We start from the raw sequence: 16,931 nt of genomic DNA, 5'->3' as shown, positions 1-16,931 counted from the left end.
CTGAGATTTCGCCTGGGAACGAAGGGGGTTTATGTGCCCAGTAAGCAAGTGGTTAAACTTCTCTACAACTTTATCCCTGACCTGTCTGGTGTGTTCCTTGGCCTTCATGTTGCTGTTAGTTCACTAATGTTCTCTAACAATTCTCTTAAGGGCTTCACAGAACTTTTATTTATACTGAGATTAAATCACACACAGGTGGACTCTACTGTATTTACTAATTAGGTGACTCCTGAAGACAATTGGTTCAACTCGATTTTAGTTAGGGGTATCAGAGTAAAGGGGGCTGAAGACAAATCCACGCTTCAAAATTCAGATATTTATTTGGAAAAAAAATTGAAAACCATTTAAAAATGTCCTTACAATTCACAATTATGTGTTGGTTTATCACATAAAATCAGATTAAAATACATTTATGTTTTTGTCTGTAATGTTACAAAATGTGGAAAATTTCAAGGGGTGTGAATAAGTGTGTATGTATGTACCGTATTTATCGCGGTATAACGCGCTCCCGCGTATACCGCGCACCCCTAATGTTGCCCCCAATCCTGTGGAAAAAAGTTTTTTTTGTACTTACAGTTTTGGTGTCTTGCGCGGCGTCCATCGGCGGTCCTCTTCGTCGGGTCCGGGGTCCGTCTGCGGCTTCGGGTGTCCTCTTCGTCGGGTCTGGCGTCCTTCTGCGGCGTCCTCCCCGCTCGTTTCCCGTGCCGAGTTTGAATACTGCGCCGACATATACCGAGCGCAGTACACTCGTGTATCGTCGGGCAGGCTCGGCAACTCTTGCGCTGACGTCCTGTACGCTCAGGGCATCAGCGCGAGAAGTACAGAGACTGTCCGAAGATACACGAGTGTATTGCGCTCGGTATATGCCGGTGCAGTATTCAAACTCGTGGCGGGAAAGCGGGTATCAGCGTATATCGCGCACCCACGATTTTGCCCTGATTTTCAGGGCAAAATAGTGCGCGGTATACGCCAATAAATACGGTATGTATGTATGTATGTGTGTGTATATATATATATATATATATATATATATATATATATATATATATAAATTCAGCTTTAATATTAACAGATACACTACCCAAAAAAAATAAAAAATTCTATGTTTTCGATAATTCAATGGGAATACACAAGTGCTGTTTTTTCTATAATAAAAGGTTGCTGATAAAGTCTTCTCTGTTCTGTACGAGGCCAGTTTTCTGGAATTTGCACCGGTGTGTTATCATATCTGTTTACTTGTTATTCATCCTGTTTCACGGGATTGTTAAGAAGGGGCAAAGCACAAGATCAGAACTGCCGTGATTCATACTAATCTGAAAAAAGTCATCATTAATTCTGCTCAGCCATGGATGGAGAGGGAATCTCTGGGCAAATAATGGAGGGAGCACCCAGCTCTGCACTGGTAGAAATGTACAGCAAATGAAACCTCTGATGGCGTTGTTCAACCTCCTGAATGCTAATAGTTGACAAAGAGGGTTTATTATTAATTACACTGAATCTCCTGCTACAGGGAAAGGCATTGACCCATGAGGGCCTAAAGTAATGTTAAACCTTCATTAATTTTTCCAGATGCTGTCAGTAAGACATTGAGGTGTATTTATTAAAAAAAATATATACGTATATATTTATGCTATTTACTGACCCCTTTGCAAAGTTATGCTGCATTGAAACAGATTTTTATCTAAAGGGGGTGTGTGGGAGCACTATTGGGAATTAATAGCACTACCACGTGTTTACTAAAGGGCAACACTTTTCTGTGCATGTCGGCAAAGCTTGTGATTTTGCATGCATTTTCGACATGCACAAAGTGTGAATATAGCCATAATTAATATCTCTGTGCCCCTGGAAGACATCATCTGCAACGAAACGCGTAGTAAGGAGCTAGCAGTGACACCATCACGCCCGCCTGTTATGAGCAGTGCAGCCATATTTACATGCTTACATTCCATTTTACTTTGTGAGTACCTCTTTGGTTTTAATAAAATGGTTATTTAATATTTTAAACTATAGAGTGTAAGTGGATATTTACCCACATCAATATGCGTCAGTAGTGTTGGGCAAACTGTTCGGCTCAAACATGAATTTGGACTGAACATTTGCTGTTCCGCCCTTTTGGCAAACGTCCGAATTGTCAGGGCATTCAACCGTTTGTTTGACCCGCCGATCGCCCCTCAATGCACTGCATGCTGCACAGTGCATCGGAAGCCCTGATTGTCTGAAGCAATTAAGGATTTGCCCAATCAGGGTACAGAATACTGTCAGAGCCATGATTGGAGAAAGTATTGACTGTGCCCAATCATGACTCATTGCTCATAGACACTAGTCATAGTCATAGTCACTGCCACCCACATGCCCAGCGTCTAAATGCATGTTTGTCCCAATAAAGAAAGCTTGCAGGGAAAATTATTTAAATGTCATTTTTTTTCTTTAGATGTGTCAGTTTTGCTGCAGCAGGTTCTATACACGTACAGATGCGTCACTTTACAGGCAGACTAAGGGGACCCCTCAGGCACGATATTAAAAGGAATTTTACATTTTTATTGTTTCACTCTAAGCATCAGTAAATCACTGCTCCATTAAAACAAATGTTTCATTGATACATGCCCCCCAGGGTGGTGCCCAGGTCCCCATACCATTTTTATGGCCAATAACTTGCATCTAAGCCCTCAAAATGGGATTTTTCCAATTCGGGTTCCTTAGATTTCAATGGGGTTCGTTATTCGGCGCCAAACTTTTGTAAAGTTCAAGAGTTCGGGCGGGATCTGAACCGTGGGGGGGTGTTCGGTCCATCTCTACTCATGCGTACCATTGGTGAAGCGAGCTGGGCAGCCCAGATGGCGAGTTGAGGCTTGATTTCTGAGCATGGTTATACCTGTTTTGTTTTGGGCCGTCAGAACATCTGGTAAGAATCTTATGTGTTTTGATGGTGGTGGTCCACTAGATTGACCTTACAAGTATTTATACACACAGTTAGACTTTGTTAGACTTTTATTCACATATTTGTTGAATTAAAGCATATAAAGTTTACTGAATTTAAAGGGACAGATCAACATTTTCTATTCACATAATCAATACAAGATGAACTGGAATTCCACTTTAGAAAACCAAAGACAGACTCCCAAACGACAACAAGCTATTTTTACAGACAAAAGATGGCAAAGCTGGAAAACAGATGAAGGGGAAGGAGTAAAAATAAAGGAAAACAATGGCGTTGGTGAGATTTATAGAGAGCTTATGCTGCATTTACCCTGAAAACTTACTCAAAGGTGAAATTACACTTTAAGGAACAGTCATCCCACTCTTGCCCCGTTGTTTCATTATCACTCAAGCTGCACTGCGGCCGTTCACTCTTTAGACATCTCAGTGATAAATAGACGGATGATTGCGCTCGCACAGTGAGCAGATTCAAGAGTGCTTTATCTTGAACATCACTCCAGAGCCAAGAATCACTCACACAGAAAATTAGTCAGCTGGAAATTGATTGAAATAGCAAAATCCGACCCCAAGAGGGGAAACAGGTTTAACTCATTATAAGGGGAAGCAAAGCTTCCGACTTGGTAAGGGATTGTCCATTGTTTTTCTTTTCTTTTTTTTTTCAGTAGGCATTGCAGAGCATAGTGGTGGAATATACCGTACTGTAAAAGTGCCGAAACCCATTGCACTTAAACCAGTGCTACACTTAATTAAAAAGACAAGTAATACTTAGAGGACCTGTACTGTGGAGGCCGTGTTCAACAAAGTCAAGGACAATCAAAGTCACATTGCCTATGGTGTCTCTGCAGCTGATCATTTCTTCAGGACTAAATTTCAACCAGATTAACTATGTAACTATGTACCCTCTCAGATGAGCCCATCCTACAGATGTCAAGAGCACACCACCCATATGAGCCCACCCTACTGATGTCAGGAGAACACCACTCACATTAGCCCACCCTACCAATGTCAGGAGCTGACCACCCACATGAGCCCACCCTACCGATGTCAAGAGGACAACACTCACATGAGCCCACCCTAGAGATGTCAGGAGCACACCACTCACATAAGCCCACCCTACTGATCTCAGGAGCACACCACTCACATAAACCCACCCTACCAATGCCAGGAGCACACCACCCACATGAGCCCACCCTACCGATGTCAGGAGCACACCATTCACATGATCCCATTCTACAGATATCAAGAGCACACCACCCATATGAGCCCACCCTACTGATGTCAGGAGCACACCACTCACATAAGCCCACCCTACCGATGTCAGGAGCACACCACTCACATAAGCCCACCCTACCGATGTCAGGAGCTGACCACCCACATGATCCCACCCTACCGATGTCAAGAGGACCCCACTCACATGAACCCATCCTACAGATATCAAGAGAACACCTCCCATATGAGCCCATCCTACTGATGTCAGAAGCACACCACTCACATGAGCCCATCCTACAGATGTCAAGAGCATGCCACCCATTTGAGCCCACCCTACCGATGTCAGGAGTACACCACTCACATGAGCCCATCCTACAGATGTCAAGAGCACACCACTCACATGAGTCCATCCTACCGATGTCAGGAGCTGACCACCCACATGAGCCCACCCTACCGATGTCAAGAGGACAACACTCACATGAGCCCACCCTACAGATGTCAGGAGCACACCACTCACATAAGCCCATCCTACTGATCTCAGGAGCACACCACTCACATAAACCCACCCTACCAATGCCAGGAGCACACCACCCACATGAGCCCACCCTACCGATGTCAGGAGCACACCATTCACATGATCCCATTCTACAGATATCAAGAGCACACCACCCATATGAGCCCACCCTACTGGTGTCATGAGCACACCACTCACATAAGCCCACCCTACCGATGTCAGGAGCACACCACTCACATAAGCCCACCCTACCGATGTCAGGAGCTGACCACCCACATGATCCCACCCTACCGATGTCAAGAGGACCCCACTCACATGATCCCATCCTACAGATATCAAGAGAACACCTCCCATATGAGCCCATCCTACTGATGTCAGAAGCACACCACTCACATGAGCCCATCCTACAGATGTCAAGAGCACGCCACCCATTTGAGCCCACCCTACCGATGTCAGGAGTACACCACTCACATGAGCCCATCCTACAGATGTCAACAGCACACCACTCACATGAGTCCATCCTACTGAAGTAGTACCCCTCCCCATGCCAGAAGTGCCCCACTCAGAACCTCACGATGGCCATAGCAGGTGGAGTGGAGGAAGATCAGCAAACAAGCTGTTCATTGATTTCCCCTCCAGAGAATGAAGCCAGAAATAACAAATGTTTAATCACATCCAAGTTCAGCATTGTTATTCTCCAGCAGGGCTGGCGGCCAGGGAGGAAAGCTGATCAAGCATGGTCTGTGCTTGATCAGCTTCAGTCAGGTCCACAGGTGACATTAGGGGTCCCCCGACAGACAGAGATGGAGACTCCTAAATAGCTACCTCAAGCTTTGCACAGACATCTGTTGTAATACCGTGATCCAATCATGCAAGAGAGAAATAGAAACCACTTGTATTTCAGTTACTGTATATATGGTGTGTGTGTGTGTGTATGTATGTATGTATGTATGTATGTATGTATATATATATATATATATATATATATATATATATATATATATATATATATATATATATATATATATATATATATATAAATATATATATATATATATAATTATTTAAAATATTGCTTTTTTAATATTTTTTTTTTGGAAGTGGGGTTAACTAGTTTTACCTTCTTCTTCTTATTATTATTATTATTATTATTATTATTATTATTATATTTTTAATGGTTGATATGTTTCCTTTAAGGATGTTCCAGCATGTCTCAATAACCTTTGACTGTGTATACTGTGTACGAAAAAGAGGAGTTGCAGAAGTGAAACAATGTTTTTGCTGTTTTTATCTACTATAAAATTATAAAAAAAATATATATTTTATAATAAATTAACCTTTTTTTTTTTATTTTTATCTCCTTCCAGCTCTACAGCTCTATGGATTTTGGAAGAAGGTGGCATCTGATGCATGAAAGGATAACACCCAACAGGTTCTATTGGTAAGTCTCCAGCTATGCTTTCTATTTAGTTTTCAGAGAGGGGAATGTCCTCTGGCATTGTAATTGTGTTCTAATAAAAGGTGCACATTTTTTTTTTTTATATATATAAGGTGTTTGAAAGGTTTATTTCTACTCATACTAAAGCAGCTGCACATACTCAGCATGCTCAGAGAGAACCTCTTTTATTTTTATTTTTTACAGATTCTTGCTGGTAATGAATGTATGTACTGTATGTATTCTCAATATCACTCATGTTATGTATCCTGTTTATTTTTGCTACGAAATGTAAATGTAAAAAGAGACTTTGCAAAACTGTATCTGCTTTCTGAAGGCAATGCATTAGACCATATTTAATGCCCACCTCTGCTGAATATTTTTAAAATACCTTATACTACCCACATGCCAATGCGTCACTCCTCATCCTCCACTGCACTGATTGTAGGAGAGAGCAGAAAGAAGGGCTCATCAGTCTACTGCTTCTCTTTTCACTGTCCAGTCAAAGTCTGGAGGCGGGGGGAGACCTAAGTATTACTTACAGTAACTGCAACAGATCAAAATCAATAAATTGCAAAACATGTATTTAGCTCTTTTCCCAGAGTATATATTTCAAGTATATGTGCACCCTCACCTTGTAAAATTACCAATTTAGTTTAAAAAAATAAATGAAAGGCAAAACATGTGTGTGTAGATATAAAAACATTATAAACACCCCCCCCCCCCCCCATTTTATAAGTGATCATGTTCCCTCTAAGCTCCTTATGCAGCTAAGAACACAGATCTTCCCAGTGAATGGCTGTGAGGGAAGGGGAGGGGGCATGTCAAGACTTGTCTGATCATTAGAGGAGAGCAAGCCGAGTAGATGTGGAGCAGCTACAAATACTGTAGCTGAGAGGCACCGCAAAATGCACTGCACCTCGTGAATGGTCCTGCAGTCTTCTGGGACATGTGAAGTGTCCAAGAAGACTGTAGGGATGGGGCAAAGGTCCTGTTTAGTTTGCTGCTCCGATATGAGACGGAAGTGGGAGCAGGTACCTATCAATACCAGGTACCCACTCACCCCCCCCCCCCAACAGTGTCAAATGTGGCAGTGGAGGGGAGGGGGTGCAAACAAGTGGCGTTTTCCCTTCTGGGTGGAGCTCTGCTTTAACTAGTTTGTGTGAAAGTTATAGCGTCTACAAACTATGGTATATATAGAATCTATGCAGCTATAGACTTATATTGAAACTGTGATAGGGTGGCGGGCAATCTGGCTCTAACAGACACTGGCTGGGATGGTCACTAACTGACACTGACATCACTAGTGCCACTAATACAGTGATCAGTGAAACACTATACTAACATACCTCCCAACTTTTTGATATGGGAGCAAGGGACACCTATTAGCAAAGGTATGTAGGTATAGGACACACCCCTTGACACGCCCTCTTAAAGGAGAATAACAAACAAAGCAAAAACCTTAGTTAAACTCACAAGTGCTTTTTTAACCACTACTATTCCTTTAAACTGTTTTTTGAAATTTCCAAATGCAACCATTTAGAAATTGAATGGAAGGTTTAGCACTGGGGAACATTTTTTAAAAGATAAATGGTGCATTTTATATACAACTATATAGATCAGACAAAAATGAGAGACACATGAGGAGGAAAGAGGGACAGAATGACTTTCTTCCAAATCAGGGACAGTCCCTTGAAATCAGGAACGGTTGAAAGCTATGTACTAATTTTTATTTTTATACACAATTTATATAGCACCAACAGTTTGCGCAGCTCTTTACAATGTAGAGAGGGGACAGCACAAGTACAATACAGTTCAATACGGAAGGAACAGGAGGGCCCAGCTTACATTCTAAAGGGAGGGGGAGGTGGTAGAACAGGTAATAGCTGTGGGGGGATGATTTGATAGGGGTGGCTCGGGGACAGTTGTTGGGTGGGGGTGGGATAGGCTTCCCTGAATAAATTAGTTTTCAGGGGTCTCCTAAAGGTGGACAAGTTAGGGGCTGATTGAACATACCGGGGCAGGGAGTTCCAGAGGTTGGGAGAGGCTCTAGTGAAGTCTTGCAGGCGAGCATGGGAGGATGTAACAAGGAAGCTAGAGAGCAGGAGGTCCTGGGGGGAGCGGAGAGGGGGGATTTGTGCGATATCTGCAGATGAGGTTGGTGATGTAGATGGGGCCGATGTTGTGGATGGTCTTGTGTGTTGTGGTTAGTATTTTAAATTTTATTACGGTGGGGTAGTGGAAGCCAGTAAAGGGATTGGCAGAGAGGGGAAGCAGTCACGGATTGGTTAGTGAGGTGTATGAGTCTAGCAGCAGCATTCATAATAGACTGAAAGGGGGATAGCCTATGTAAGGCTAATAACACTGGCTCTTAAGGGGTTAACATCTAGGGGCAATGAAGGTGTTAAATGTGTGTCTAACAATGTGTAATGTGTGCTGCTTTTACTTTCTGATCATGCTGTTTCTTTTCCTTGCTTTTCAGGGAGAAAAAACAGCCAGATCGCTGTTCACTGTACACAGAGTTTCTGTGTGTTTGTAAACACAGAACTCTGCGTGTGATTGGACACAGCCGATCAGCTGATTTCAGTCAAAATCGTTGGCTGAAACCTGCTTCCAAACTTGTGCTGTGTCCAATCATAGCAAGGGTTGGTAGGGGCCCCATGCACCCAGATTGGGCTTGTACCTGCCACCCTCTCTCAGTATATTTACTGTATCGGCGGGTAGTTAAAAATGTATTCCTTCAGACTCGGCTCATCACAGATTGGGGTAAAGGGCCAATCACAGCGTCCATTTACCATGTGATCAGCTGTGTCCAATGACAGCTGATCACGGAAGTAAACACAAGCCGGTTATCTGCTTTTCTTTCCCCATGCTGACTGCGTGAGGAGAGAAAAAGAGAGCCAATAACTGGCTTGTGTTAGAGGGACATTGGCACTGATAATCAGGGCACTAATTATCAGTGTCTTAATTATCAGTCCCAACAGTGCCCACCAGTGCTTCCAATCAGATTGGGGTAAAGGGCCAATCACAGCGGCCTTTTTTCATGTGATCAGCTGTGACCAATGACAGCTGATCACGGAAGTAAACACAAGACGGTTATCGGCTTTTCTTTCCCCACGCTGACTGTGTGAGGAGAGAAAAAGAGCCAGTGCTGCCAGTCAGTGCCCACCAGTGCTGCCAGTCAGTGCCCACCAGTGCTGCCAGTCAGTGCCCACCAGTGCTTTCAATCAGTGCTCAGCATTGCTGCCAATCAGTGTCCATCAGTTTCTCCTCACCAGTGTCACCTATTAGTCCTGCCTATCTGTGCCCATCAGAGCCACCTATTAGTTCTGCCTATTAGTGCCACCCAGGGGCGTAACTAGAAATCACAGGGCCCCATAGCAAAATGTTGTATGGGGCCCCTCCCTCCAAAAAAAATGAACTAATGCCATTGAACAACACAAAAGAAAAAAAAAAGAAAAGTATCCGGATTAGGCATCGGGAGCATTTGCGCGAGTACAAGTACTCGCGCAAATACTCGGTATCGGTCCCGATACCGATACTAGTATCGGTATCGGGACAACCCTACTCACCGAGCCCCACTCGGCTGCGGGCCCCATAGCGCCCGCGTGGGTCGCTATGGCGGTAGTTCCGCCACTGGTGCCACCTATCAATACCCTTATGTGCCATCTGATTATCAGTGCAGTCCCAATCGGTGCCCACTAGTGCTTTCAATCAGTGCCCCTCAGTGCCGCCTATCAGTGCCCATAAGTGCCACCTGTCTGTGCAACCCTCATCAGTGCCCATCAGTGCCATCTATCAGTACCCATTAATGCCACCTCATCAGTGCTGCCCATCAATGAAGGAGAAAAATTAGCTGTTTGCAAAATTGTATAACAAACTATGAAAAAGTATATTTTTTTGGTCTTTTTTATTTTAGCAAAAAATAAAAATCCCAGCGCAATTGTAATTTGAAGTGTGACAGCGCTAAAAGCTGAAAATTGCCCTGGGCAGGAAGGGGCTTAAAAGTGGCCAGTAAGCAAGTGGTTAAATGGTTATTCCAGTAGGTAAAATTCTCTGATTTCAGATATTTCCACATACAGGCCCCAAAGTGACATTTTTTGTCATAGCAGAGCGAAGAAAATTTAATTAAAGAAGTCTTTGCTCGCCCAAGCGATCACGAGACTGGGAAAAAAAAATCTGCCGTACAGAATGAATAAAGGACGGGGTGATTCTTTGCTCTCCTTCCTGTAATGTTATGGAAATCCGTGACACGCTAATCTTGTGATGCTCGCAGTTGAAATTAAATGTATGGCGCCCCGTTAAATGATTTTCTTTTAGTGAATTTATACACTCCAGACAAAAAGTTGAACCGCAGCCCCGGCCTTTTCCGCTCAGCATCACGCCTGCAGTCGCCCTAATGAAAGTTACGGTTTATTGACGCTCTGCCTGGTATTAATGCGGTTTTAAGTAGTAATCAGGCTCGTTACAGACGCGTCTATCTATCTGGAGGATCGTGGGCGCTTATCTCTGGGTGATTCAAATGACTGCTTCAAAATTGAAGATTCATTTTCACGGTGATATACGCGGCACTTTACATTATGACATCTGCATAAACTCCCGGGTACGCTTTTCGGTTTAATTAATGCAAAGCGATTTGAAAGCGAGTGTGAAGTCATTCTAGACATTTTACAGAAAGCTGTTTAGCACATTTCATCCAGGAGAGATCACGCTGCATTTTGAATGGAAATTATTTGTGTATCTGTGTGTAAATATTTAGGCACATAGGTATGAATTGGATCTGGGAAAGAAAACTAGAATAGATTTTAGCAAATTTTCTTTCTTTGTTTTTTTTTTTTTTTAATGATTAAGTATTAAATAATTTCCCACTGACAACTGATGAATCATCGGTTGTTATGGACGTAGCGACTGCCTCTTCCTTAACAACCATGACAATTACTGGTTGTTAAGGACGCCAGCGGCCGCCCACTCCTTAACGTCTGGCTATTTACAGTCTGAGGACGCTGGCTATTGCCAGGCTTTCAATAATAAAGTACTGCATGACGTCATGAAATAAGTCAATATTTTAGTAGCGTTTTTTTAGTGAATGCTGAAAATTGTTTTGAAAAACGCTGTACCGGTATCTTACTTGGATGCGGTAAGATACCGCTTTGTGAATGGAGGGCCAAATTCTCAAAAGAGATACGCAGACTTAACTGCTGTTCAGCCTGCGTATCTCTGTGCCTAACTTTGGAAACGATTCTCAAAAGGCTTTTTCCAAAGTTAGGCAGAAAATCCGGCATGTGTAAGACACTTACACGGTCAGATTTTAGGATGCAGTACCGCATCCGCCACTGGGGGCATTTCTCATTGAAATCCAGCTTTGCGTATGCAAATGAGGACTTAAGTAGATTTTCAAAGCATTTCAGCACTTTGATTTCTGCCTAAGTTCCGAATTTGCCGGCGCAAAATTAGGGCTGGGTTTACAATGTGGAAAGTTAGCCAAACCTTGTAAAGGCCCATTTCAGCGACGGCATTTGGTATGCATTCCTGAGGGAGAACTCCACGGCAATTTTTAAATTCAAAACCGGCATGGGTTCCCCCCCAGGAGCATACCAGGCCCTTAGGTCTGGTATGGGTTGTAAGGAGACCCCCCCACGCCGAAAAATTGACGTAGGGGGTCCCCCTACAATCCATACCAGACCCGTATCCAAAGCACGCTACCCGGCCGGCCAGGAATGGGAGTGGGGACGAGCGAGCGTCCCCCCCCCTCCTGAGCCGTGCCAGGCCGCATGCCCTCAACATGGGGGGGTTGGGTGCTCTGGGGCAGGGGGGCGCACTGCGGGCCCCCCCACCCCAGAGCACCCTGTCCCCATGTTGATGAGGACAGGACCTCTTCCCGACAACCCTTGCCATTGGTTGTCGGGGTCTGCGGGCGGAGGCTTATCGGAATCTGGGAGTCCCCTCAAATAAGGGGGCCCCCAGATACCGGCCCCCCACCCTAAGTGAATGGATATGGGGTACATCGTACCCCTACCCATTCACCTGGAGGCAAAAAGTAAAATGTAGTAAACACACAACACAAGGCTTTTTAAAATAATTTATTATTCTGCTCCGGACGCCCCCCCTGTCTTCGTTATTAGCTCAATTAGCAGGGGGGGCTTCTTCTTCCGCTCTCCGGGGGTCTTCTTCCACTCTCCGGGGGTCTTCCGCTCTCCGGGGGGGGGCTTCTCCGGACTCCGGGGGTCTTCTTCCATCTTCTCCCCTCTTCCGCTCTTGACTCGGCGAACCCCGGTTCTTCTGCAGCTCTCCGGTGCCTTCTTCTTCAGCGCTGGCTGCCTGCTATGTTTGTGTGTTAGCTCGATTTCAAACAGGCAGCCGGCGCGGTCTTCTGTGGCGTCAGGGTCTTCTGGTCTTCTGTTCTTCCGATGTTGCCTCGTCGCCTGTTGTCGCTGTAATGATGGAAGCGCGCCTTGCAGCCCATTTATATAGGCATCACCGTCCCATCATGCTCCGGTAGGTACCCACGTGGTGGGTGCCTACCCACGTGCACCCACCACGTGGGTACCTACCGGAGCATGATGGGACGGCGATGCCTATATAAATGGGATGCAAGGCGCGCTTCCATCATTACAGCGACAACAGGCGACGAGGCAACATCGGAAGAACAGAAGACCAGAAGACCCTGACGCCACAGAAGACCGCGCCGGCTGCCTGTTTGAAATCGAGCTAACACACAAACATAGCAGGCAGCCAGCGCTGAAGAAGAAGGCACCGGAGAGCTGCAGAAGAACCGGGGTTCGCCGAGTCAAGAGCGGAAGAGGGGAGAAGATGGAAGAAGACCCCCGGAGTCCGGAGAAGCCCCCCCCCGGAGAGCGGAAGACCCCCGGAGAGTGGAAGAAGACCCCCGGAGAGTGGAAGAAGAAGCCCCCCCTGCTAATTGAGCTAATAACGAAGACAGGGGGGGCGTCCGGAGCAGAATAATAAATTATTTTAAAAAGCCTTGTGTTGTGTGTTTACTACATTTTACTTTTTGCCTCCAGGTGAATGGGTAGGGGTACGATGTACCCCATATCCATTCACTTAGGGTGGGGGGCCGGTATCTGGGGGCCCCCTTATTTGAGGGGACTCCCAGATTCCGATAAGCCTCCGCCCGCAGACCCCGACAACCAATGGCAAGGGTTGTCGGGAAGAGGTCCTGTCCTCATCAACATGGGGACAGGGTGCTCTGGGGTGGGGGGGCCCGCAGTGCGCCCCCCTGCCCCAGAGCACCCAACCCCCCCATGTTGAGGGCATGCGGCCTGGCACGGCTCAGGAGGGGGGGGGACGCTCGCTCGTCCCCACTCCCATTCCTGGCCGGCCGGGTAGCGTGCTTTGGATACGGGTCTGGTATGGATTGTAGGGGGACCCCCTACGTCAATTTTTCGGCGTGGGGGGGTCTCCTTACAACCCATACCAGACCTAAGGGCCTGGTATGCTCCTGGGGGGGGAACCCATGCCGGTTTTTTCTTTGAAAATTGGCATGGAGTTCACCCTCAGGAATGCATGCTGAGCGACGCTGTCATTTTTTTTTATAATTATTTGTTTTCCCGGCGCGTCTTTTTTTTTCACCCGTCGCAACTTTAGTGTCCCGTCGAAATTCTCAAAGCCGACCGGCGTTAATTACGTTCGCGCGCTGCACGTCGGGAAAATGACGTCACACGCATGCGCAGTACGGCCGGCGCGGGAGCGCGCCTCATTTAAATTTTAAACGCCCCCAGGAGAGGAGGACCGCCTTACGACGGCGGCACTTAAGTTACACTGCGTGTAATTTCTACCTAAGTGCTTTGACGATCAGGTACTTAGGTAGAAATTTTAAGTCAGTGTAACTTAACTGCTGAAATTTAAGTTACGCACAGTTTTTGAGAATTTGGCCCGGAGTCCTGTAACCCCTAGAATTTCACGCTTTAACACCTTCCTGTCCGGCCTATAGCACAGTGATGGCTGGGCGGTGGTTCTCCCATTCTGACTGGATGTCATATGACTCGCTCTGACACACTGCATCTCCAATCATGGTAAAGAGCCTATGACGTGGGCTCTTTACCATGTGATCAGCTGTGTCCAATCACAGCTGATCACAGTGCTACTTGGAAGTGCTGGTTATAGGCATTCTTCTATTCACGCTGACAGGACATGAGTAGACAGGGGGTCTGCACTGGTAATCAGTGAATCACAAGATTAGCGTGTCACGGATTTCCATAACATTACAGGAAGGAGAGCGAAGACTCCCCCTGCCCTTTATTCATTCTGTACAGCAGATTTTTTTTCCCAGTCTTGTGATCGCTTGGGCGAGCAAAGACTTCTTTAATTAAAATTTCTTCACTCTGCTATGACAAAAAATGTAACTTTTACGCCCCTTCCTGCCCAGGGCAATTTTCAGCTTTTAGCGCTGTCACACTTCAAATTACAATTGCGCTGTCATGCAACATGGTACCCATATAATTTTTTGGGTGGTAATTATTAGCCACTAGGATTTTTATTTTTTGCTAAAATAAAAAAGACCAAAAAAAACAAACATTTATTATTATGAATGCAGCTCCATCAGCAATGCATCAGTACTGCATATCAGTGCCCATTAGTGCCGCCTCATCAGTGAAGGAGAAAACATACTTATTTACAACTTTTTATAACGGAAACAAAGATTTTTTTTTTTTTTAATCTGTCTTTTTTCGTTTGTTTAGAAAAAAAAATAAAAACCCAGTGGGGATTAAATTCCACCAAAATAAAGCTCTATCTGTCTAAAAAAAAAAAAATGGAAAAATGTTGTTTGGGTCCAGCATTACAGGACCGCGCAATTGTCATGCAAGGTGCGGCAGTGCTGAAAGCTTAAAATTGGCCTGGGCAGGAAGGGGATGAAAGTGAAGTATTTTTAATGGTTAAACAACAACAACAACAACAACAAAACACCCTTTCACTTTTCCCATTGTCCTTACTTACTGCCCAAAAAAAGTAGCATTTCCTGGAAATGTCCCAAAATTGCTGAAATTTGGAGAAAATATAAACTTTTTATTTTAGCTCCTCTCTACAGATCCTGGCAGCAGATCAGATGGACTGCTGGCAGAATATAGTTTTACCTTTTTGCTCATTTCTGAAAATTATGCAGAAAAAAAAAGATCCAAACACCACAGATGGATGCTGACAATTAGTGATGACAAGGATAATTACACAACCCCCTACACAGGTCCACGAGTAAAATACAATCCAAAAATAACCAACAGATACAAAACACTTAAGGACAAGTCTATGCAAATGTGTTAAATCTGTGGTTTCACATCTGCTTTACATAATGCTGAAAAAAGCTGCCATCGAAAAAACCTGTCTGAATTTTATGCAAAAAAAGTCTGACTTCCAGCTGACAATAAGGATTGTAAAAAGCGAAATTTACAAGTTGAACAGGCTGAGAGGTAGAAGGTAAAGGCCAAAAATAATACAAACCTTTAACCCTGTAATTACTATAAAGTATTTCATATGTGTTTTTTTTACTAAGAACGTACTAAATGGCCCTTTTATATATATATAAAAAAAAATGGGTGAATAAGTAAACATTGTTTTAACCACTTAACCACTTAAGGACCCCTTCACGCCGATATACGTCAGCAGAAAGGCACGGCTGGGCACATCCACGTACATGTACGTTGCCCTTTAAGCCCAGCCGTGGGGTCGTGCGTCGCCGGCGCGTGCACGCGACCCGGTCCGAAGCTCCAGGACCGCGGCCGTGGGACCCGCGGACCCGAGCGCCGCTGGAGTCCCGTGATCGGTCCCCGGAGCTGAAGAACGGGGAGAGCTGTGTGTAAACACAGCTTCCGCGTTCTTCACTGTGGCGCCGTCATTGATCGTATGTTCCCTTATATAGGGAAACACAATCAATGACGTCACACCTACAGCCTCTCCCCCTACAGTTAGAAAACAGATGAGGTCACACTTAACCCCTTCAGCGCCCCCTTGTGGTTTACTCCCAAACTGCAATTGTCATTTTCACAGTAAACAATGCATTTTGAATGCATTTTTTGCTGTGAAAATGACAATGGTACCAAAAATTTGTCAAAATTGTCGGAAGTGTCTGCCATAATGTCGCTGATCGCCGCCATTAGTAGGAAAAAAAAAATTAATAAAAATGCAATAAAACTATCCCCTATTTTGTAAACGATATAAATTTTGCGCAAACCAATCGATAAACGCTTGTTGTGTTCTTTTATTTTTACCAAAAATAGGTAGAAGAATACGTATCGGCCTAAACTGAGGAATTTTTTTTTTTTATATATATATTTTTGGGGGATATTTATTATAGCAAAAAGTAAAACATATTGCATTTTTTTTTCAAAATTGTCGCTCTATTTTTGTTTATAGCACCAAAAGAAAGCTCTATTTGTGGGAAAAAAAGGATGCCAATTTTGTTTGGGAGCCATGTCGCACGACCGCGCAATTATCAGTTAAAGCAACGCAGTGCCGAATTCGCAAAAACTGGCCAGGTCCTTTAGCTGCCTAAAGTGGTTAAGCCCCGGACCATATTGCTGGTCAAAGACCAGGCCACTTTTTGCGATTCGGCACTGCGTCGCTTTAACAATTGCGCGGTCGTGCGACGTGGCTCCCAAACAAAATTGGTGTCCTTTTTTCCCCACAAATAGAACTTTCTTTTGGTGATATTTGATCACCTCTGTTTTGCGCTATAAACAAAAATAGAGCCACAATTTTGAAAAAAAATTATATTTTTTACATTTTGCTATAATAAATATCCCCCAAAAATATATAAAAAACATTTATTTTTCCTCAGTTTAGGCTGATACGTATTCTTCTACATATTTTACGTAAAAAAAATCG

General features: G+C 44.5%; 1 protein-coding gene across 1 annotated transcript in view; it reads left to right on the top strand.

Annotated features, from left to right (window-relative positions):
• SORCS3 (sortilin related VPS10 domain containing receptor 3) overlaps window positions 1-16,931 on the top strand; it is a 774,589-nt gene that overhangs the window by 418,843 nt on the left and 338,815 nt on the right. Inside the window, exon 5 of the mRNA XM_040361656.1 lies at window positions 6,028-6,101. Coding sequence (XP_040217590.1) covers window positions 6,028-6,101 — 74 coding nt within the window. The remainder of the gene's footprint in view (window positions 1-6,027; window positions 6,102-16,931) is intronic.

Source organism: Rana temporaria, chromosome 8 (assembly GCF_905171775.1).
Source record: "Rana temporaria chromosome 8, aRanTem1.1, whole genome shotgun sequence".
Classification (NCBI taxonomy): domain Eukaryota; kingdom Metazoa; phylum Chordata; class Amphibia; order Anura; family Ranidae; genus Rana; species Rana temporaria.
This window is presented reverse-complemented; position numbering and strand designations above follow the sequence as displayed.